The 24,687-nt window shown below is 33.8% G+C and overlaps 1 protein-coding gene across 1 annotated transcript in view; it reads right to left on the bottom strand.

Annotated features, from left to right (window-relative positions):
* The window catches only part of COL11A1 (collagen type XI alpha 1 chain), a 196,802-nt gene that overhangs the window by 161,176 nt on the left and 10,939 nt on the right, over positions 1 to 24,687 (bottom strand). The window contains exons 2-4 of the mRNA XM_089918904.1: positions 13,575 to 13,742; positions 8,714 to 8,927; positions 5,457 to 5,619 (exon numbers count right to left, since the gene is read on the bottom strand). Coding sequence (XP_089775030.1) covers positions 5,457 to 5,619; positions 8,714 to 8,927; positions 13,575 to 13,742 — 545 coding nt within the window. The remainder of the gene's footprint in view (positions 1 to 5,456; positions 5,620 to 8,713; positions 8,928 to 13,574; positions 13,743 to 24,687) is intronic.

Genomic DNA, 24,687 nt, shown 5'->3' with positions numbered 1-24,687 from the left:
GCTAAAGAGTGCATTCAACACAATTCCATTTATAAAAATTCTAGAACAAATAAGCTATAGTGATAAAAAGCAAATTAGTGATTGCCTGGGGTTAGGGTGGGAGAACAGATGGATCATAAAAATGCAGGAGGACACTTCCTCTGGGTGTGATGGCAATGTTTATTTTCTTGATTATGATGTTGATTTCAGAGGTATATACATATGCTGCAACTGATTAAATGGTACACTTTTGATGTTTGCAACTTATTGTACTTCAATTATACCTTGATAAATAGAGAAAAAAGTCTCAAGGACTATGACCTAAATGCATCTAGACTGGGAAAGGTAGGTAAATGGGAAAGCTACCTGCATTCTATCATGCTGTTCTATACAAAAACTATGTCTACTAGCATACAATTTTTTTTTTTTAAGTATGTACCTTGGAAAATATATGCAGTAAAAAGACACATGGACATCACAAGTCAGTAATCAAATTCTTAACAAAATATTTGAGATGGCTATTATTACTTTAAGGTAAGTTTTCAGGCCTTGAAGAACTACTGAAATAGTATAGCTTCTATAAATTATTATTCATTAATTTCTCCAAAGAAAATTGAATGCAAAAATCTCTTCTGAGAAGTTTGAAAAAATGAAAAATTTCATCAACAAGCTTTTCCACTCAAATTGCCATCATATTTCTCTTATTGCTTCAAAAGAAAGAAACAATCTGCCCAAAGATAGATAATTGTTAAAAATATAAAAGACTTGGAATAACCCACTTTAATTCATTAAAAAAGAAAAATAAGATGGAAATAGCAATGCTTTGAAAACTGGAGTTATAATGGCTACAACTTGATATTTAGTAAAAAAAATTTCCTCTTTATAAGACTCCAAAAGTAATTTTATTAATAATCAATATAGACAGTGTGGCTCTTCTTCTAATTTAGCTTTTCTTCACATTTTTGAAGTGTATTATTAAACTAGAACAAACCAAGACTGTCAACTACGGTTGGTTGGATATTTTGTGCCTGCATGAAAATATTCATCCCCTCAGACCATGTTCCACTCACTAAGGTCCATATCCAGGTGCTACCTCTGTCTAGAAAGGGCAAATTTATCTAATTCCCACAGGGTACCTTGTAAACAAGCAGTAGCCTAGAAAGAAGCACTTCGTTTACAAGTCAGACCACTAAGGACTTGTGATATATGGATCATTGTTGCTCACTCGTATCAAATTTATAAGAATATTTAAAAAGTCAGAGTTGTAAGATAAAAAAGAAGTTATAATAATGAAGAAAACTACATATTAGTGCATAAGTAAATTAACACATAACATATAACCATATATATAAATGAAATACTAGTATTTTAAGCACTTTATATACATAAATTCAATTTTTTATAAATACTTGAGAGAGATTATATTACTATTCCCATTTGAAGACTGAGAAATTAAAACCAGCAAAATTTATTGCACAGACAAACATAATTAAGCTAGGTACTGGCATTCAAAATCAGATTTTTCTCATTCCAGAATCAATTCTTAGATTCACTCTGCTATGCTGAAATTATATAATCTGAATTATGGGCCTATATATTCATTTTGGCATTTTCATATAAACTAACTTCATCATACTTTTTTTTTTTTTTTTTTGCGGTACGCGGGCCTCTCACCCCTGCGGACTCTCCTGCCGCAGAGCACAGGCTCCGGACGCACAGGCCCAGCGGCCATGGCTCATGGGCCCAGCCGCTCCGCTGCATGTGGGATCCTCCCGGACCGGGACACGAGCCCGTGTCCTCTGCATCGGCAGGCGGACTCTCAACCACTGCACCACCAGGGAAGCCCACTTCATCATACTTTTAAAAATATTTCCAGTTTTGCTTTCATCTGTTTATTGGTGAATTTTTTAAACTCTTCAGACTGCAATTCAAATATGGACATTTTTAGCATTTATTGCCATTAACATTACCATTGCATAAATGTAGGGTCGTATACAGACAAAATTAGATACACTAAACAAATTTTCATCTAAAGTGGAATGATACTATTTCCAAAGAAGTAATATTTCCAGTTTTCAGATTAATAAATCACTGGTGTTTTTATGTCATCTTCATCACTACAACTGTTTATCAAACACTAAAATAATGCAAACATGGTACCATTCCTATCTCCTGCCATATTTAGTTCGATTTTTAAACATTTAGTTGCAAAGATTCAAAAATCTAGATAGGTACCATAACACAAACCAAAATGAAAGGAAAAATATTTGAGTAAATTTTAGGGAAAGATACATTAAAAACATATTCAGATAAGATGAACTAATTTCACAAAAGGAGTCAGAAAATTTTATTCCGATTTAAAAATCTGTGTGTCTGAATCATTTACTTTCTTCATAGCATTTTATCAAGTGGAGAAGACTACATTGTTTTTAAAATTTTATATAGCCATACAATAATACACTTTAGGAAGTAAGACCTGAATTTATGTATGATGACTATTCTGATATGTGGATTAGTTAAATACAAATTTTCATCCAATTCAAACATTCTTATTCTAAAGCCTTCCCAATATTTTATTAAGTAAAAATAGTTTCCCTATTTAATTGATCAAAGATAGTACGAGATAAACCTAAAAGTGAAGGTTCTGCATTTGCTTTTTCAAAACTAACTGCACTTCATATAAAATAAATGTTATATTTAAAGTTCCAGAGGTTTTCATGAAACTCCAAGATACTAAGCAGCTCAATAAACTTATTTTTGCTACCCACTGTCATACTCACTAAAGGTTTCATTAATGAGTCTTTTAAAGATTATTTTTCTAGTGGTTTAATAGAGGTTTTCGAAATAAACAGCTGAAATTACTTCAAGATTTAGAATATAGTTTATATATTAGAAAGTTAAGAATTAATCAAAGAGAATAATAATAATCTTTGCTTCCAGTACCTTTGTCTTTGGTTATTTACTAGATGCCTCTTGGCTAGAGGTATTTGGGTTAGCAGTGGTTGAAAACACATGGAATCGACAGATGAATGGATAAAGAAGATGTGGCACATATATACAATGGAATATTACTCAGCCATAAAAAGAAATGAAATTGAGTTATTTGTAGTGAGGTGGATGGACCTAGAGTCTGTCATACAGAGTGAAGTAAGTCAGAAAGAGAAAAACAAATACTGTATGCTAACACATATATATGGAATCTAAAAAAAAAAAAAATGGTTATGAAGAACCTAGGGGCAGGACGGGAATAAGGATGCAGACCTAGTAGAGAATGGACTTGAGGACATGGGGAGGGGGAAGGGTAAGCTGGGACAAAGTGAGAGAGTGGCATGGACATATATAACCTACCAGGTGTAGAATCGATAGCTGGTGGGGGGCAGCTGCATGGCACAGGGAGATCAGCTTGGTGCTTTGTGACTACCTCGAGGGGTGGGATGGGGAGGGTGGGAGGGAGGGAGATGCAGGAGGAAAGAGATATGGGGGTGTGTGTGTATGTATGGCTGATTCACTTTGTTGTAAAGCAGAAGGTAACACACCATTGTAGGGCAGTTGTGCTCCAGCGAAGATGTAAAAAAAAGAAAACATGGAAATATTTTAAGGAAATCATCTTTACGTGTTTTAGTTGTTGATACCATAATCAGCCTCTGAAACACAGAGGAATCTATTACATATTTTTTAATATGCAACATCAGGTTCAATTATTTATTTTGAAAAAAGAAGTTACTGTGATAGTCTGTAACTATACTTGAAAACTCTAAACTGGACCCCAGTGAGCCCGAGCGTAGTATATGGGAAAGAAGGTGGAGTATAGTCTGGTTTGGTATGTGTGTTGGAGTGGAGTAAAAAATAAAAATTAAATGATATTCACCTAGAAGTAAGTTCAGGTAAAAATAGAAGTCTCAATGCTACGAAACTGTATGAAAAAAATCTAATCAACATGTACATACATCAAATATTATATTTCAGGGCCAGTAAATTTTGAGGATTAATATTAATTTGTATATTTTCTCTTCTATATTTCCTCTTTATATGTTCTAATCACTTATGACAAAAAAATTCTACTTTTAATTTCTGTTGTTTAACTTCCATGGGCTCTGTGAATACGTACAGCAATAGATTAAACTAATGTATGAAATGAAACCATCCACTGATATATTTCTTCCATATTACTCATTTATGTTCCAGGAGAATAAGGATTTGGATATTACAAAAATAAGTTTTGTTTGTGAAACTGATGTTCATGAAGAGTTTAATTTTAAAATAGAACTTTGTAAGCCTAAAATTTAATTTGTTTATAATATTCCTTCATCTAATAAATAAATACTGATTTATCATTTGTGTGCAATCAATGCCTGATATCAGAGATCTGAGACTATATTATTATACATTGCCTGAATCAGTCTGTCATTAATTTAGTATGATATGATGTGTTAAAACATTTTGTTTAGAGTCAAAGGCTTAGGTACATACTAATGCAGAAACTCAAAAACAAATAGAATCCCAAATAATCTGAAAACGTCACAAATATTAATTATATTTAAAATTATGCCATAGATTATATAACTAAGTACAGGGACGCAATATTCTACTGACCCCCTGAATTTACATTGCTTTTTTTGAAAATACATACTGTGTGTGTGTGTGTGTGTGTGTACATCTCTATGTGTACATATCTGTGTGTGTGTATATATATAAATATATATATACACACACATTTCAACAGAATACAGAAAATCTTCCATGTAAAACTTATCTATTAATCCATAATATATTACACAGCTTTACTTTGTTACACTTTGAAAAATAAATTATTCAGAAATTATATAAAAACAATCATCTCAGTAATGACTAATATCTCAGGAGTGCATCCCTTTATGGGGTCTGGTCTGTTTGTTCTGTTAATGATTGACTAAATGAAAATTAAAGCAAGAGTTTCCGATGATTGAAGAATTAAAAGAAAGAATGTGATTATCATAACTGGAAAATTATAATTGGAAAGGAGCTTTTTACCATGACCTTCACATTATTAAAATAATGATTTTTAAAAATTACAGGTCATCTTTTGCAGTATCTCTATTTTACCTCGGAAACATTCACAAAGAACAGAGAAAGGCAAAATATCAGACTTGTACATTTCATTAAATTAATCTCTGAGAGGAGGAAGTGAAGAAAATGTTCTTTTCTCCAAAGAAAATAATACAAAGTACTAAGAGGAAAGTCATTTGCTCTTCCCAGGAGAATAGCATGCCTGTGTTTAAATCAACCAATCTCTGTTAAAGTTTCCCAGGCGTTACAGTCACCATTGTCTACTCATTCTCTTACTGAACAATAGAAAACATCACTGCTACACCCACGGGGGAAGAAAGTAGGTCACCCTTTAGAGTTTACAACTTTGCTTTATAGCATATATTGATTGTTACTGTTAACTCAGTTCATCTGATTTAATAATATTCAGCTTAAAATAAAGTTTGATTTACCTCAAAAACTTCTTCATCCAAAATTCTTGTTCCAAAAACTGTAATTCCACTGGTGTCAACGATTGCTCTCTCACTTCTGTCAAGTGGTTTTGTGGTTTTCATCTTACAATCAACAATCATTGTCACAGTTTTCTTCTCCACGCTGATTGCTACCCGGTGCCACCTTAAAAAGCCAAGTAATTCTTTTGTGAGTTCCAAAGACGTTGCCAAACCATTATTCACATTAAAATACAATGTATTTTAAATTATACACATAATCTGAAAGTATACAAAATGTAGGCTCATTTATTAATCAGTTAACAGGTGACTACTTACTATTAACCCAGAACAGTGCTAGGTACTCAAAAAGACACACCAGCACTGTAAGATGCACAGCAGGATTGGCTGTCTATGTTGATAACAAAGTGACCATCCTTTGCTTCACTTTGTGTTGTAACAAAAGCTTAATCTCACCATGTCCTGATGACGGTATTTGATAGAGATTAGGGGCGGGATATGGAGTAATTAATAGTTTCTATGTACGTAAATGCTTTCTTCCAAAATGGAATTCCACTTTAAAAAATTCTGCTGGAGAGATCCCCTGAGATAGACTGTAAAAGGGTATGTCTGCTAATTGAATGAACGCTCCATCTGGAACAACTGAACGTTCTAATTGTAAGACACAATGTGCTTCTCTGTCTTTAGGCACATTTATTTCAAGTGCTTTCATTTTCTTTTTCCACTTCAATTTCAAGACAGTTATAGATCACTACTGTGGGCAGGATCCAAGACTGAGACACAATATCTCTCCTTCTTTCCAGGGTTGGCAGGAAGTGGGAACATTGAAAGAAAGCATAGTCAACGCATGTGTGGAGTGAGTCTCAATTCACTCTGAAGCTACTGCTCCAGCTAATTCAGGGCAGTGATGACAGACCTGGGGGGAGACGTGGCCAGCCCTTTGGAAACATAAATACCCTAATCATACTGTAAAATGGTGGGTTTTATTAACAGTATCTGGTGCTAACATAAACAACTAAGTGGAACGCACTTGGATTTTGCAAGCCACTCTATTTTTTTTCCAAACGAAAAGTGCTAAATTAATATTCCAGAAGTTTCTAGGACTAGATCCATAAAATAAAGTACCCAAAAAGTTGCAGGAGGCTTTCTAAAATATCTGTTTCATGTGACTTGGCACGGCTACTGATGAGGACCAAGTATATTTCCATGTACACTTAATCTTTGGTCTTTCCGTAGCACTTTCAACTAGCATAGGCATCTGCTTGGTTTGACTTGAGCAAAGATTTATATGAGGAGGCACTTAATACTGTGAGAGTAAAATTTACACATGTTTCTGCCAAGAAGCCTGTGTCTTAAATTAAACCATCTCTACTATTGTGGGTATGTGCTTTTCATTAACAGAAAATAAAAATGAATTCTTTCAATTGTTGAAAGCTGATTAGGACTCTAAACTTGATATTTTTGTTGAATTAATTTAAGCTCTGATAATAATGTCATAATCATGGTATCACATATAATATTCAAAATATTAAATTAACCCTAAGTTTTGGAGTCATTCTTAATTATTCTTTTTCTCTCATACTACACATTCATATCATCAGAAAATCTGTCAATCCTATATTCACAGTATACACAGAATTCAAAGGCTCACAACTTTGTCCAAGTACCCATGCCTCTCACCTAGACTCCTAACTGGTCCCTGCTTCTACTCTGATGCAACCAGAGTGACCATTTAAAAAAATAAGTCAGATCAAGTCTCTGTCTTGCTAAAAACTAATATAATACTCTCAATAAAAACTGAAGTCCTTACTTTGCCTCGCCCTGTCAGTCTCTGATCTCATGTCCAAATTTTTGCTTTCTGATTCCCAGTATCCCAGCTACCGCTGCCTCTTTCTTGTTCCTTTCACATATTCTTCACTCTGCAGGGAATGCTCTCCTCTATATCCCCACATGCCCACTCTCTCACTTCCAATATGTCTTTGCTCAATGCAACTATGCCAATGAGGACTGCTCTGTCTAAAACAGTACACTCTACATTCCTGCCCCTGATGTATTTTCATTCATAGAACTATCATCACTTTTCATATGAATTATTAAGGATAATGATGTAAATTACTCATGAAAGCCCAGTTTTCCCTGCACAGAGATGAAGTTTTTTCCATGGTCCTGACAATGATAATCTGAGTGTGAATCTTTTTTCCACCTGAACAGCTATTTCTTTCTTATGTCTACAACCAAATGTCATATTTCCGATAAATATTTTTTTAGTAGTCTGAATTCAGCAAGAAAATACCGAGTAAATTTAATAAACATTTATTTGTCTTTAGCTGCTCCCTAAGTGATAGGCAATATTCACAACACAGAATTCAGAATTCAGCATGATTTTGAGCAGAGTGTGGTTGTTACTGGAAAGTGCAACTACCTGAGTTCAAACCCTATCTCTGCCACTTTTCAAATATATGTTACTTAAACTCCCAGTGCCTCACTTCCCTTATCTTTAAAATGGGTTTATTAATATTATTTTCTTCCAAGAGTCGTGAAAAATTCAATGAGTTGACTATGTATAAAGTGTTCAGAACAGTACGTAGCACATATCGATGCTATATAAAGTTTCCTATGATTGTCAATATTAACATGATTGGTAAAGGAAGTCAAATCAGGTCATTCTTCAGCTCAAAAAGTCTACAGTGACTTTCAGTTTCACTTAGAATAAAATCCAAAGTGTTTACAATCACCTACAATGTGTTATACCATTTGGCCTCCCACTGATTCTCCATCCTCATCATCCCACACTGTTTCTGCCACACTAGCATCCTTGATGTTGCTTAGACCAAATCAGCCACACCCAGAATCAGAGGTTGTGTATTTGCTTTTCCTCCATCTGGAATAGTATGCTTTTCATTATCAGCATGGCATTCACCCCACCTCCTTCACATGTCACCTTCTTAGTGAGACTATCCCTGACCTCACTCCTTAAAACTGCACTCTCCACCATCATCCCCTATTCTCTTCACTGCTATATTTCTCTCTCTCTCTCACTTATCACCATCTGATAAACTATTTATTAGTAAGTTTTTATTGTTCATTATGTGTCTACCCAGACTGTAAACTATGTATGATTAGGTGTTTTATTGTTTTGTTCATTTCTATATCACCACTCCCTAGAAAACCTGCATCACACTTTATAAATATTTGTTGAATGATCAAATGAAAGAATTGTTTTCAACACAGCTAAAACATTGGATTATTGTGCTACTTACTTTCCATCTGCGATGTTAACAGTTCTAAAGAGGGGGTAGTCTTCTGGGGCAGGTTTCCCAGTGTGGTCTTCATACAGGAAAACAGGTGATCTCCCAACCTCCACACCAATTTGCTGAATACCATGCTCATTATATATAGATAAAAGGAAAGACTGAATTCCTTTTTTGGGTTTTACTGTAAATAATATTGAAAAATCCTCTGGAAAAGTTCCTCCTGGGAAGAAAATGCCAAAGAGTCAAAAATTCTAAATTTCCGAATTATTCCTTGATCACCTTATTCTTTTTGAGCTTACTAAGTGGCCTTAACAAGTAACCAAAGTTCAAACAGTAATAACAATACAGATTTAAAAACCAGTGGAGAAGGGATTCTATTAATCTTTGTCTGAAACAATTGTTGAAGCTGTGTTCAAACTTTACCACCACTCATTTAAAGCGCAAGTATTATGTAAAATTGAATTCATGGTTAGGAAACAGGATCATACTGCCAGTTCAATATCAAACACACAATAAGCACTTTTAAAACACTTAAGTAGAAATTCTGGTGTAAGATTTGTATTTTCTGCCCTTATCTAATCTGTGGCCATCTATCCTCTCTTTAAAGTGACATTGTAAGGACACAACATATGAGGGTACACTTTTAGTCATCTCTTCAAAAGCTAAAGAGTTTCTGAGCAGTTTTTCCTAACACACAATGAAGTTTCACTAATAAAAAGCTTATGTCATTGTAAGTCAGAACTTTTAGATACTTGGTTAATTTGATTCTAAATTCAAGAAGGAAATTTTTTTTTTTTCTTTTCCCTCTCATCATCATATCCCAAATATCCAGCATTGGGCCATATCTACGTAAGTTCTTAGTAAGCATTTATTAAATAAATATATAAATTAAATGGTTACCACAAGTATATCTCAGGTAGTTAAGCAATGACTATTGTATATTTTTTTATAAAAACACTGCATATAAAATTGTGGGTTCTATTTTTCAAAAATAGTTTTACATATATATCTTATTTAATCCTTTTACTACCCTGGGACAAAAGTAAAGCAGGCATTGTTATCTGAAGGATGAGATTATTTAAATTAAAAAGTTTTCCATATGCAGAACTGGTGTATATGTGCATATGTAATCAATGATATCTGGGCCAACACCAAGAGATTCCATATTCAGTCCATTCATTCCATATTCTATTATGTATAGTAGCATAAAATAATAAAAATAAATGAATATGACTGCCATGGATTCAAATTCAAAAAACTGTAGGAGACTAGCAATTTTACTTCTAAGAATTTACAGAGGTGATAGGGATGCTTATATGTAAAGATATTTTAAGTCAATTCATCAGAACACTATGAATAATGATAAAATGTTAAAATCACCTGCAATGGTTGGGACTGGATAAATAAAATACGAAACATTTATATAGTGGAAATCTATGCAGCCACTTAATGTTGTGGAAAGATGTCTTATAAGTGGAAATTATTTAAAATGTTGTGGAAAGTAAATAAGAATATGTCACAAAAAAAACAGCCAATTAATGTTAACTATTTGGTTCTAATCTATCTATCTAGAATCTAGATAGATATCTCCAAACTAAAAAGTGTTTATTTAAAATTCTCAATTTTAATTTTTAAAATAACTTACCAATAATACAACTTCACTATATCACAAATATATCATAAAAGCCTTGCTTTCATGGCAGAAAAAAAAAAAGATACAATATATAGAGAGAGAGAAAGGAAGAGAGAGAGAGAGAAAGTTTTGTTTGATTAGATTTGTGTCACAGATATATCCAATTTTATATTCATGAAAATCAATAGAGAAAAATAATCATGTGTATAAAATTGAAAGGTAATAAAACACATCAATTAACAAAAACACCTTTTAGCTGCTTATACTACAAATAAAAATCTAGGTAATTCAGCTTATTATTGAGGAAGCCCCACAGCAAATAAGTTTTTTCTTCAAATGAATAGCTCAAAATGTTGAGAATTATAGGACTTCTTTCCCTAAATACCTCAATTTTCAAATATCTCATACATTGAAAAATGATGCTGAAATATTATGAGGTGGAGAAAACAATATCTTTTTCATTTTTGCAAAAACATTATGATATAAGATCTACATAGAGACATTTAGAAAAAGAGGAATTTCAGAAAACAGTATATTCATATAAGGCTAAATAAGTTGTAACAAATTTTAATTAATCATCCAGTTTATATAACACAACTTTTGAAAATTGTCAACTTCAAACTACACTGAGTAAAATCTTTCAATTACGGAAGTATTTTCCAATTTAAAATTAAGCAATAAGGTTTTAATTATAATCTTTACACTATGACCTTTAAAAAAGAAAATTTAGTTGTCTAAAAAATCATGACGATGTCAAAATGTTCACAGTATAACCTAGACACCTACCTTAGATTCCTCCCTATTAGATACTAATCAAAGTTGTTCATAACCAACTAAATTTATCAGAGAGAATTCACTATGAGATAAGTTCAACAACACAAAGTCAACCACTTAAGATGTGAAATTTTATCTAAAATAGTAGTGATCAGTATATATGATCCAGATAAAATGTGGAATTTTGCAACTTAAATAATATGTTTTGAAATCTATAAATACAAACTAACAATAAAGCATCCTCTCTGTTAAATGACTGCTGTTAAAGAAAAAAATGTTATTACTACCTTTAATAAGTGTGTATACATAAATCCTATACATGTGACAATAATCATAATTCACGCTGAGTATATCAGATTCAATAGTGATTCTTAAAATGGGCTTTTAACCTCAACAGATACTGCATCCATGAATACATTCGATATGAAGAAAGCACAATAACTTTATTATTTGATTTTAATTTTTAACTTGTGGTCAATATATTTCCATGCAGAATATGTCTCCGTTTAAATAAAATCTCTTTCTGATGTAGCTTAGTGGTTGGTAGGGTTTTTTAAATGAGGAGTGAAGGTCATTTGGCATAGTGGGAAAAGCCCACTTTAGTCTAAAAAACCCCAAACTGTCTCTCAGCTTCATATCATCCACAGGTTCTGTGATTATATTCAAATACTTAACTTTTCTAACTCCTAATCTATAATTTGGGTTTAAATATTCCCCTTTCCAGGTGGTTATGAACATAAAGATCAATATACACAGTTTCTTGCATAGCATCTGTCCTACAGCAGGTGTTCTAAAGAGGCCAGAAAGAATTTGTAAATTACAGCTTCTATTCAGTTCACAGGCACAGAGATCCCAGATATTTAAATTCAAGGTCTCAAATTGGGACTTTGGAGGACATATACCTTAATTCTACAGAGTATTATGACAATCTGAAAACTCTTACCCCCACTCCAATATTGAAGTTTCCAATAATACTGCTTACTTTATTCATTGGAAAGAAGCTGCTATTTTGTGTTTTCGTAATGGAAGAAAAAATATTCCAAATAAATTTTCAAAGATCTTTTTTACTATTTTTTATAGAGAATACTATTCACATTTTCACTGTTCAGATTTTTTTAATGGTGAATGTGTCATTGGTAATTTTTATTAAATGCCGTTTAGTATTATTTGACAAGAAGCTCTATCCTCTAGGAAGATAAGCCTATAATCATTTGCACAGGGAAAAAATGAGGTCTTTACCATAGATATCTCTTCCTATCTGAACTACTCATTATTAGAATCACATACCTAAGACACAATGTTTTGAGAAGAGGGAGAAATATTGATATATTCTGTTAACTGACATGGAAGGAGATCCTAGAGACATAGGTTGTATTCTTTTTCCAAGATAAAACAACAGAAATAATCAAAATAACTATCACACTGGAGGGCATAAAAACTGCCCTGAGATGATAAGCCAAATATAAAAAATTATAAACTAACTTCTTCAGTATTTCTACAGCATTTCCAGTAATCTATTTTTTTCTCTCTTGAAAATTCCCATCCTTTTCCTATTTCTGCATTAGAGTGCAAATAAATAGAAAAGCAGCTTAGTTTTTACTGTTTAAAACTTTCACATTTGATTTGAAAAATATTTCGTGGATTTAATAACCATTTTAATTTTCATTTGTCGGAAAAATTATGCATTAATAGTCTTTATATTTGCAGTTTGTTACTTTTGTCCACCACAAATAATTGCAAAACAGGAAATATTTTGGAAGAATCAATGATTTATCAAAATAAATGTATTTTCAAAAATACTTTAAAATGTTCTTTCCCAAAAAATATGCTTTCTTGTTTTGTTAATTTTTAGTACCTTGATTTATAATTTTTCTGTTGTTAGAAAACAGTTTTATGTGAAAATAGGGAACTCAAATTCCTTCAGGTGAAGACAGTAGAGGATAATATGAAGAATTTAAATGATAAATTGTTTCTGAAAAGATCCCAAAACACCAAAAAGGGGTACTTGATAATACAGACAATATTGGCCTTGGCAACAGACAAACCCTGCATTAAATATTGGCCTCCTGTAATTTGGACAAATCAGAGAGCCTCAGTGAAACTCAATTTCTTCTGTTAAATAGGAGCAAGGCCACTCAACTTAGTGAAGTTGTAACAAAAAATAATCAACATGTATCCAATAGCAGGCAAGTACTCATAACAAGTTACCTGCTTAGAAAATGTGACACTCAGAAATTGTCATTTCACTACTCAACTCCCTTTCCCTACATTATCATGATTTCTAGATAATTAGTACTATTAGGTCATTTAGTGTTTTCATGGACAGAAAGAAAATATTCACTGAGTATTTTTCAAACCATTATGAAAAATCCCCCCATAATTGTGCATTATATAGCATAATAAAAAGGGAAAATAATAATTAGCAAAGCAGCAGTAGTCGTAGTAATAAAAAGAACATACCTGAAAATAACTGTTTTGTTGGGGCACTGAGTTGTGCTTGCTTTGAAACTCTGTAAGCAGTATCTGAACCTTTTGAATTCTTTCTGTTTGTGCAAAAGCCCATTGTTTTTGATATTCCCTCTGGAGAACTGTGAAAATCTAGAGCTTTTAGTACATCAACTGGAGCAGCTGAAAAATAAGTTAAAAATAGGAAAATGTAATTGAACAAATAATCTAATATAAAAATTAGTATTTTTTAAACAGAGGAAATAGTTTATAGTCCTACTCCTCAAATCTATTTATCTTTTGCCATGCTTCTCTAACATTTAGGTGGGGGGCTAAGGAGTGGAGCAGCAAGTAAAATATAAACTGTAACATTCTCAAAGTCAAAATATCTCAAATCAGAAATCAAATTACAGAGAAGCAAAGAGATGTTGAAAAAGCCAGCATCTGTATATATTCCATTAATTTCTAATAGATTTACTCTTCAACTATTCATAATCTAAACAAAGGTGATTCTGAAGATTCAAATTCACAATAAATGTTATATATAAATATTGTAAAATGTGCAGTTACTAAGCCATATTGTATACCCAAAGATAAGTTAAAAGATGTTTAAAAGAATAGGTAACAAATATAATGCTCTAGTTTTGAGTGCTTTCCTATGTTAGTTATTTACAAAGTATATGTATATATCTGTGTATTTGTGTGCGCCTTTGTAAGTGTGCATGCATGTATGTCTATGCATAATTTGTTGTTTTTAATCCTCTGCATTTGCCAGAGTAACTTCATGTACACTGCTTCATGCCGTATGATTTAGATTGAAAGTCCCTGGAGATAAGTAATTTTTTCCCCCTTTTATGTAGCCCTAGGGTGTCTAACACAGGGCCATTTATTGGCAGAAGCATAAATTTTCCATTCCAATCCATTCCAGCTACCTCCTGCTACCATGAAGTAGTCAACATAAAATAAGTTTGGAACCTTAAACTTTCTCTTTGCAAGTATAATCCTTTTGGATAAACTTGATGTTTCGAACAGCTTTACTGGAATATAATTCACATACCATGCATTTCACCCATTTCAAGTGTGCAATTTATTAGTTCTGGTATATTATACTTCTTAAACTATTCATTTTCTAATTGTGGTAAAATATACACAACATAAATTTTGCCATTTTAACCATTTTAAAGTATACAATTTAGTAGCATAATTACATTCACAATGCTATGTAACCATTACCAAAATCCTTTTCCAAAACTTTTTTCATTACCCCAAATAGAAACTGTTTAACCATTAGGTGATAACTCCCTATTCCCCTCCTCTGCCCTGGCTCTGGTGACTGATAATCTACTCTCCATCTCTATGAAGTTTCCGATTCTAGAAATTTCATATAAGGGGAATCAGATAATATCTGTCAAAGTGCTAAACACAGAAGTACCATATGCTCAAGCAATGCCACTCCTAGGTATATACTTAAGCAAATGGAAAGTCGGGGCTTAAAACAGGCACCTGTATGCGAATGTTCATTGCAACATTATTCACAATAGCCAAAAGGTGAAAACAACCCAAGTTTCGATCAGTATGTGAACAGATTAACAAAATGTGATAATATACATACAATAGAATATGATTCAACCAAAAAAGGAATGAAGTTCTGATACATGCTACCACATGGAACCTTTGAAACATTATGCTACATGAAATAAACCCGACATAAAAGGACAAACAATTTTTTAGACACTCGAATTCCCTGGTCCACAACTGCCTAATTCACTAAGCAAGTCAAAAAATGAATTATGTGGTGTAAGTATTGTTATAAAAATAGACTTAGGACTCCATATTACTCAATATACTTATATTCTATTGAATTTCTATTTTATTCAAAAATAAAAATATTCAGAGAAGGCCATTTGTTAGCTAATGCATCACTGAGCATGTCTGAAACATAGTCCTGACTGCAAGTATTTAGATTCTAATTAAGGAGGGCCCAATAATTACGTAGGAGGCAGTATTTATAGTTTTATAGAGATGCACGCAGTACTCTTTTGTTTAGAAGGAAAAGAGATCACTTCTGGCTGAAAGTGAGACCAATATTATTGATTTGAAAAGTTTCAGTTCTTTGTTAAAAAAAAATAGAATTGCCATCTAATTTCAAAATATGTTGGGTTTTATAAGTACACTATTTCTGGGAGGACTTAGAATGAAAAAGGGACTGAGTGTAAAATCAGGAAATACCATCAGCACAGTTTATCACACTCCACAAAATAGACAGTGACCTGCAATAGAGTGGTGTTCTTCGAAAATTACAATGTCAATTAATACTTTTTTTATAATAACTAGAGTTAGTTATAGAATGTATGAATGGATGATCGAATGAGTACGTGAGAAACGTGCATCTGGTCACTTCCTTAGTTAATTAAATTTTAGGCATATTAACTTCTATATGTACAAACATATGTGAATGAAGCTTTATATAATTTGCCTTTTACCTTATAACAAATGTACTTTAATAATGACTGTCTACCTATTTCATCAACCTTCTGAATGAAAATCAACATATTTTCCAGTAGACTACACATCGTTCCAAATTATTAAAAAGAAAATAAAACTTTTTTTATGGAAATCAGACATACTGAAGGGATCATTAACCCTATCAAATATGATCCCCTTTAATTTAGACTTGGAATATTTAAAAGAATAATAACAACTTTCAAGAACATTTTTTGCAGGACTCCTGCTTTCAATGGCCAATTTTTTTAGGCCAATAGTATACCTGACTACTTTTACATTCTTTTTTTCTCTTATCATAAAGCTAAGAAAATAACAACTATATTAACTGCCAGGCCCAGAGAGCCTACCATGTGACAGTCCTTGGGCTAAGTTCTTCCTAGCATTAACCATCAAAAAACTTTGCAAGCCATGTGTTCTTATCCCCATTGTGCAGATGAAGGAATTGAGAACCAGAAAGCAAACTATGGATACTCCTAAAGTCTGTGCAAAATCAAATCTAAGTTCATTCCACTTCATCACCTTCATTGCTATAGCCCATAAATAAAAACACTGTGAAAAGTAACTTAAAACATAAATATATTAAGATAATCTTGAGCCAGTTCATTGATCCCTAATGTTTATATTTGCTTTAAATTAAACTCAATTCACGCTTCAGGGTATAAATTACTCTGAAGGAGACTGTTTCTAAAAGCACAGCATCTTATCTGCTTATTTTATCTTATCTTCTTGCTCTGAAGCCATTAGCAAAAGTACATCTGAATAGGGGAAAGACTCCAGGATCGACAAGAACACAGCTATGAAGGCTGTAATCCTTCTGTGAAGAAAAGGTTGCAGCCCATGGTCACAGTCCCAACTGCATATCAGTAAATAATACATAAAATGGACCACAACTTTCCTTCTCTCCAAACTATCTTTTAACAGGATGACCTTTTCCAAGAGCACAGGTTTTGTCACATTTGTTAGTTCCTACTTTGAAAGCAATGTGATAAAAACACACTCCCTCTACAGGATTCAAAATAAGGGCTCTATTTTTAAAGACTAAAGTTCTATGTAGAGACATATGATATGAAATAAAAATTCACTGTACAAAAAACAATCAAAAAATAGGGATATATAATAAAGATTGCAAATAGTTTTTTTTCTAAAAAGTCATCTAAAGTTACAAAAATGTAAAACTCAGTTAATCAAGTCTTAAAGATTTTTCCTTTCAAGTAAACTAAATAATAAATTAAGCCACTTTGAAATCTGCCTCTTATTTGATATCATAATTATAGCATTTAACAAATTCTCATAACATGGGTTCGATGGTTTTTTATGCGTGCGCACACACACACACACACACATATACACACACGGGGGGAAACTATTCTTCATATTTTATTAACTGAACTTCAACAGTTTAAAGATTAAAAGCAGTAATTTATTATAGCTTAACTCGATATACCTAAAAAACTGTAATTTTGATATTCAAAGCAATTCCTAAATGTCCCTAATATTTTAATTGTTTCTATGTTGCTAATCCTTATGGCACAGATTATGATTCTCATTTCAGAAGTATCCAGTCAGCACAATATTTGTTCAATAATATTTTTCCTGCCTTTTATTGTATATTTTTTTGTTTATTAAATGGAAAAATAGGATAGCAGACTCAGTGCATTACTACAATAGCCATTTAACTGGTTTCAATGCCTTTTCTCATCAATCTGCATACCACAGCTTGAATGAGCTTCCAAAACTCCATGCCTCAAGTCCTTTTGCTTAAATTCCTTCCGAGAACCCAACTAACTTCCAGATGGTACGCACATACCTTGCATATAAAATCTTAATGATCTGGACACACCCATGTATTCTTCCAGTTCCATGCTACTGCATCTCCCTCCTTGTATCTCATTACCCCTTAATTCCTTCCTCACTCAGTGCTCTAGCCATACTGGACTCAGACTTCACAGACTACCTACTATGTTCCTCCTCCTGTCTCTGAGCTTTTATAAATCCATTTCTGAGGAATAAGTAGGATATAATTAATGTGCAATCTCTTCCTGAAAGCATTCCCTATCTCCCAAAGCTGGGTTAGAAATACTCACCTCTGTGATAGTGCTTTTCACACTTGGTTTTAATTATTTGCCTACACTTGACTTTTTTCCAAAACTAGAAGAGAACAGGTACACACACACACACACACACACACACACACACACGCGGACTATATAAAATATCATTTAAATGTGAAACACAATCATGTGAAACATATAAAAGCAACTTCCTCTGAAGTCCATGGGGCTCTCTGGTCTTGAAACGAAAATTTGTGAGGGCCTAATATGTCTTTCCTATTGTGTTCTGTTGATCTCTTAAACACCTCCATTCATTCATTGATTAGTCTATCCCAGGTCTTTAATCCTTTCTCCTTCATGTCTCCAGTGTCTACTTAAATTACTGTTCTAAGGTCACACAACGCTTTGACTGTTTAGTATCTAATTAATTCCTCCTTTAAACTTCTTCACATACTCCCGTGACCAGTAAGTAGGATAAAGCAGCAATGCACAGTGTTGGAAAGCCAAACTGGTTTGAAACCCACCTCTGGCACTTAGCATCTGTGTGATTTGGACACACTACTTTACTGTTTTGTGCCTCAGTTTCCACATCTGTATAATGAGAATAACAAAAGGTATCTACCTATTAGAGTTTTTGTGAGAACTAAGTTGGTATTTGTAACAATGCCTTAGAACAGTGGCTGGGAAAACTATGCTTATGGTTTAAGACCTCCTGCTGTCTATTTTTGTATGGTAAACGAAATAAGAATGTTTCTATATTTTTGCACGGTTGAAAAAAAACTAAAAGAAGCATATTTTATGACACATGAAAATTACATGAAATTTAAATTTCAGTCTCCACAAATAAGGTTTATATTGTAAATACAGCTACAGCCATTCATTTATATATTGTCCATAGCTGCTTTTGCACTACAAGGACAGAGCTCTGTAGCTGACAGAGACTGTGTGGCCCACAAAGGCTAAAATATCTACCATGTGGTTTTTTTAAGCTGAGTCTTGAATGATAGATTCATCAATGAAGAGGAAGGTGATAGAAATATCAAATATGACAGCACAGATACAAGACAGTACAGAGTTCAAGAAAATGGGACTAGTCATGTCCTGACAAGACATCAATATGGAATACATTTAGATGTTCAAAGTCTCCTTGGGGGCATCATGGCTGCTGAGGAGTTCTTGAGAAAAATCACATCTCTGCCATGAACACCCACAGCCACAAACTCCAAGTGAGACATCTACACTAACTCCTATGTGCTCCCTCAACCCCAAATTTTATGGTGCAGCTGAAATAAACTTCTTTCAGCTTCTAAAATTTACTGTATTCCCTTTGTTGGAGATTTTTTTCAATCCTTCATCAATTGACTAAGGATAGTTGAGTGCTTTTTTTCAGCCCTAAGCTGTCAGTAGAATCTCCTGGCAAGCTTTTAAAACATATAGATGTCTGGGTTGGCATAGGGCCCAGGCATTCACATGTTTTAAACATTTCCCAGATGAGCCTAATGGGTAGCTGGGGTTGAAACCTGGTGAACTCAGACCTAATCAATCTTTTGATATCAACCTAGCCATGACTTTCTTCAGGAAATCATTTCTTATCCCTCCCAGGCTGGGTTATGTGACCCTTTCATATGATCCCAAGTGCCCCATATACCCCCTTGGTTAACTCCATGCTCTATTTTGTTTGTTTGCTTAATTATCTCATTTTCACTCTAGACTGTGTGCTCTCAGCCACAGTGTATGTCTAAATTATGGTTCTGATTTCCCTGTTACATACTTATGCCACTAATTTCTTTCTTTCTCTCTTTTTGCTAAGCTTGTAATTTATTGGTAAATGTCTGCCTCCCCTGATAGATTGTAAACCCTCTGACAGCAAACATCAGCACTATTGATGTTCACTGCAGTATTCATAAATAACATAGCAGCTGACACACAATAAATAATCAAGAGAAATATGGTTAATGAATGAATGAATAAGTGAGTAAATGGGCAGCCACATACTGCCTCAGAGTTGAAGCTTCTTTCTTATTAGTCTCAGAAAAAAAGGGTTGAAAGTGGCCTTTACAAACAGCACCCTGAAGAGCTTGACAAGTCTGGTTGTTTCCATTTGATTCAGGTATGGCAAGAACACAGGTCTGAAGAGACCTTCCTAAAGTACGCTAGATGCTTTCCCCACTACTAGGGAATCACTTATCCTCACCTTGTACCTCACATTACAGGTCATACCTGAAGCATATCATTATAGACAGAAGTAAAAACAAAATAAAGCACAGAGTTATAAGTCATCTCCCACCCAGTTATGAAATGCTTTGCTGCTCTAGATAGTATAAAATAACCAGGAGTGCTACTGTGTTTATGTAGTAGTGGGATGCAGGTCTGGGAAAAGAAAAAATGAGAGAGAAGTGACTGTTATAATTTAACTACTACCAACACCCTGCTATATTTCAAAATCATAAGAGCCCTAAATAAAGAATCTAAAATGTAGGATATGACAAGTGTATAAACGACAATTAACAACTCAGTTTCTGCAGTTGGAACAGCCCAACTTCTAACCCAAGTTTGGTATTTATTATTTGTATAACTTTGGGTAAGCTACTTACTTCTCTAAGAGTTAGGTTTTTCAACTTAACCAAATTTTGAGAATTAAATGAGATAAGGCATTTTAATCTCTGAGGATAGTGTCTAAGCACTCAATAAAAATAATACCTGAAAGCACTATTTCATCAAAATTTTAACCTTTCTGAACATCTTTAACCGTCTCAGTGAGTGCCACCAGTGTTTTCCCAGAGCTATAATTCACTAGATTCCTGTCATCCATTTCCTCTGACTACCTTGGGAAATCTCTTTATAGTCAAGTAGAAGACTGAACAGTTTTCTGTCTCTAAAGATCCATTAGATATCATCCATGAAGATTATGCAATGCTTAGCAATCTCTCCAGCATGATTTTATGTTATTCTGAGGACATACAACCCCAGGAGGCTTCCTGGAACTTCGACAGCTTAAGCTGTCATGTTCACTGTTCCATTACCACCCTGTAGCACAACTTGACATTAATACACTGATATCATTGAAATTTTTTCCTTTTCAATAATTTTTTCTTTACATCTCATAGACATTGATATAACTATAGATTAACCCTGACATGTTATTTATTAAAAGGTTTTTTAAAAACTAATATTTTATTGTCTTTCCTCTGATACTATTCCTTCATTTATTTCGAGCCCACATATGCCACATACAAATCTTGTATTATAAACTAACATGAAGTATTAGAAAATAAAACATATCGACCTAAATTCTCTCATATTTAAAAGGGTGTGAAAGCTCATCTTTAAATGCCTATATGACACAAATAATGTCGATATAAATCACATAAGTGTCCTAAGTCTCTACACAACTATTTTTGGCTTAAATTACCAGACTTTTTGTCTGTATTTTGCGATCTAACCGTTGTAGTCAAAACAAGTGCAAAATGGGAGAAATGAACTGCTTGACTACATCAGTAAATTGTAAGTATATAAGATTATAGATATATACTTTACATTAAATATTCCTGGGTATGGGAAGGTTTTAGACTACATTTTCCCCCAAGGGGTTCTATAATAAACTTAAATGTTTTGCCATTTTAAGCCTATGTTTAGAGTATATATTTTCCTACAGAAAAAAAAAAAGAATAAAGTAAATATAAGCATCTCAAGGCTCAAGTTTTTGAGAAGCAGTCTCTTATGCTTCTTGGAAAAAATCACTATTTGATATTCAAACAAAGAAAAACATCAAATTGAGAAAGACATGGACAAAGACAATATAAAACAGGAGCCTAGGGCATCTCTGGTGGCACAGTGTTTGAGAGTCTGCCTGCCGATGCAGGGGACACGGGTTCGTACCCCGGTCCGCGAAGATCCCACATGCTGCAGAGCGGCTAGGCCCGTGAGCCATAGCCGCTGAGCCTGCGTGTCCGGAGCCTGTGCTCTGCAACGGCAGAGGCCACAACAGTGAGAGGCCCGCGTACCGCAAAAAAAACAAAACAGTAGCCTAGAGTTTCAGGAATTTTACGGTTAATTTTACCATTCCTTACAGCTCCGTAAAAATACCAGTTTTGTTTTTTTGTTTTGTTTTTTGCGGTAGGCGGGCCTCTCACTGTTGTGGTCTTTCGTTGCGGAGCACAGGCTCCAGACGCGCAGGCCCAGTGGCCATGGCTCACGGGCGGGCCAGTGGCTCCACGGCATGTGGGATCATTCCTCGACCGGGGCACGAACCCATGTCCCCCTGCTTCGGCAGGCGGACTCCCAACCACTGCGCCACCAGGGAAGCCCTGTTTTGTTTTGTTGTTTTTTTTTAAATCAGTTACACAGTGAAGTTCAAAATTGGAAAGATCAGGGGAAAAAAATACATAGTAAAATACTCTGAAGTGGAACTAATGGAAAAATATGACTCCCATCAAAATCAATTGTATTCACATCCAAATGTTCATGATTTATTCTAATTATGACCTATCTAGTGGCTAGAAATCCATAAAACACAGAATCCTAGATTTAATGTTGATTAGGAATAATAAATGAATTTGCTTTGAATAGTAACATGTGTTTACATTTTCTTGATAATATCTAATCTGTAATTGCTGTCTAGGTCTTCAGTTGGGAACATCTCCCCTTTACTTTCTAGGTAACTAAAAGTCCTGCCTCATTGCTCTGTTAAACCAGTAAAATAAAGTACAAACTCCCATTACCATTTCTAGACTATAACCTCTTAAGACAACTGGATCAATGTGTATGGTGTCTATCAAATAAGTAAAATGCTTTACTGTGTGGACTTTGACTGTCATATTGACTATATCTAAATAGGTAAAATGAAATGAAAAGCCATGGGAATTATTTGGATAAATACGGCTTAGAAGCTGCCCCAAAAATTTAAGGCAATATTTGTACTCCAAAATTATCCAATTCTACATTATTTATAAAGCCTTAAAATAAAATCTCAACCTTTAATTTAAATGTCATAACTTTTTATAAATGACAAATATTTGAATAGTACCAAGGAGAAAAATAAATCAGTGAATGAGTATAGGGAGGGTTAAGGAGACATGGATTTTAATATAAAATAAGAAAGACAGGAAAAGCCTCAATAAGAAGATGATGCTTGAGTAAATTCTAGAAAGGCATAAGATGTTCCTCTATCCTGATATTTTTACAGAATGGCATTGTAAGCAAAGGGAATAGTAAGTACAAAGAACCTGAGATAGGAGTTGACCCAAGACCTTGGTGGAAATGCAAGGAGACAAATATATCTCCTGCAAAGGAAATAAAAGGGGTATAAGAGATGAGGTCAGAGAAGTAAGGGTGAGGGCATGTTGAAAGCAGCTTGTATAGGTCCTGTGGGATCTTCAACAAGCTTGGATTTTGTTCCAAATGAGATGGAAAGCCATTGGCAGTTAAGGGGAGAGGAAGAACATCAACCAACTAATTTTTCAGAAGACTGTGGTTGCTGTGTTGAGAACAGACTCTAGGGGCACTGGAGTGGAATCAGAGAGCAGAGAAACAACTGTAGTCTTCTAGATGTAAAATTTTGTTGATATTGTTTTCTTGGACTGAGAGATGAAGAACTTTGTGAGATTATGGATATATTCTGGGGACAGAGCAGATCAGAGTGGAGTATGAGAGAAAACGAGTCAAAGACGACTCCAAGTTTTTTAGCTCAAACATCATGACTGATTGTGTTGCCATTAACTGAGACGGGGAAAACTGAGAGGAATGGATTTCAGGAGGAGAGTTCTGCAATTGTTATGGGCGTGCTAATTTTGAGATGACTTAATAATGCCATTGGAAATAGCTGAATAGGCAGTTGAGTGAGTATATGAGTCTGAAGTTCAGGGACAAGGTCTGGGATAAAAATAAAACTTTGGGAGTTGACAGCCTATCAATATTATTTTAAACTGTAACTAACTCAATTAATGATATGTTTTTTAAACTCTATTTGATATAACTTACCCTGAAAGAAATCATTATGACTTAATAATGCTAAAAATGCTTATAATAAATATTTTATTCTCTCAAATAATCAAAATAGAGACCATGGTCCAACATATTAATCTTCAGAAACAAAAATCACTATTTACACTTTATGTTCTAAAACATGCTATAATTTGTTTAATAACAAAAAAAATCACATTTTAAGGTTTAAAAATGTTAGGCAACTTTGTCTCATAATAGACTTTATAAGTGTGTGCATGCTTGCTTAACATACTCCTTTATAAAATAAGATTATTCATTCATATATTTTTCAACTTTATAAAGGCCATAACTCCATATCAAGTGTGACTTAACTGTACTAATTATCATTGAGAACCCCAGGTGACTTTACAGTGGGTTGGCTATTCCAGAAAAAGCTGCATCGCTCTCTACTTCCCTGGTTATTTGTCAGAGGATCCAATAGTTGCAACCAATTGGAACCACCTAGTAAGTACAGATATCAAAGTATGCACTGACCATGCCATCTTAGCAGCCTCCCTGGACTTTTAAATTAGTTACATGAATCCATTCTATCCAGAAGAATATACCCATATGGTCTTGTGTTATGTGGC

Source organism: Delphinapterus leucas, chromosome 1, assembly GCF_059928025.1.
Source record: "Delphinapterus leucas isolate spDelLeu-1000000601 "Yukka" chromosome 1, BTC_Dleu_Yukka2, whole genome shotgun sequence".
Taxonomy (NCBI): Eukaryota; Metazoa; Chordata; class Mammalia; order Artiodactyla; family Monodontidae; genus Delphinapterus; species Delphinapterus leucas.
This window is presented reverse-complemented; position numbering and strand designations above follow the sequence as displayed.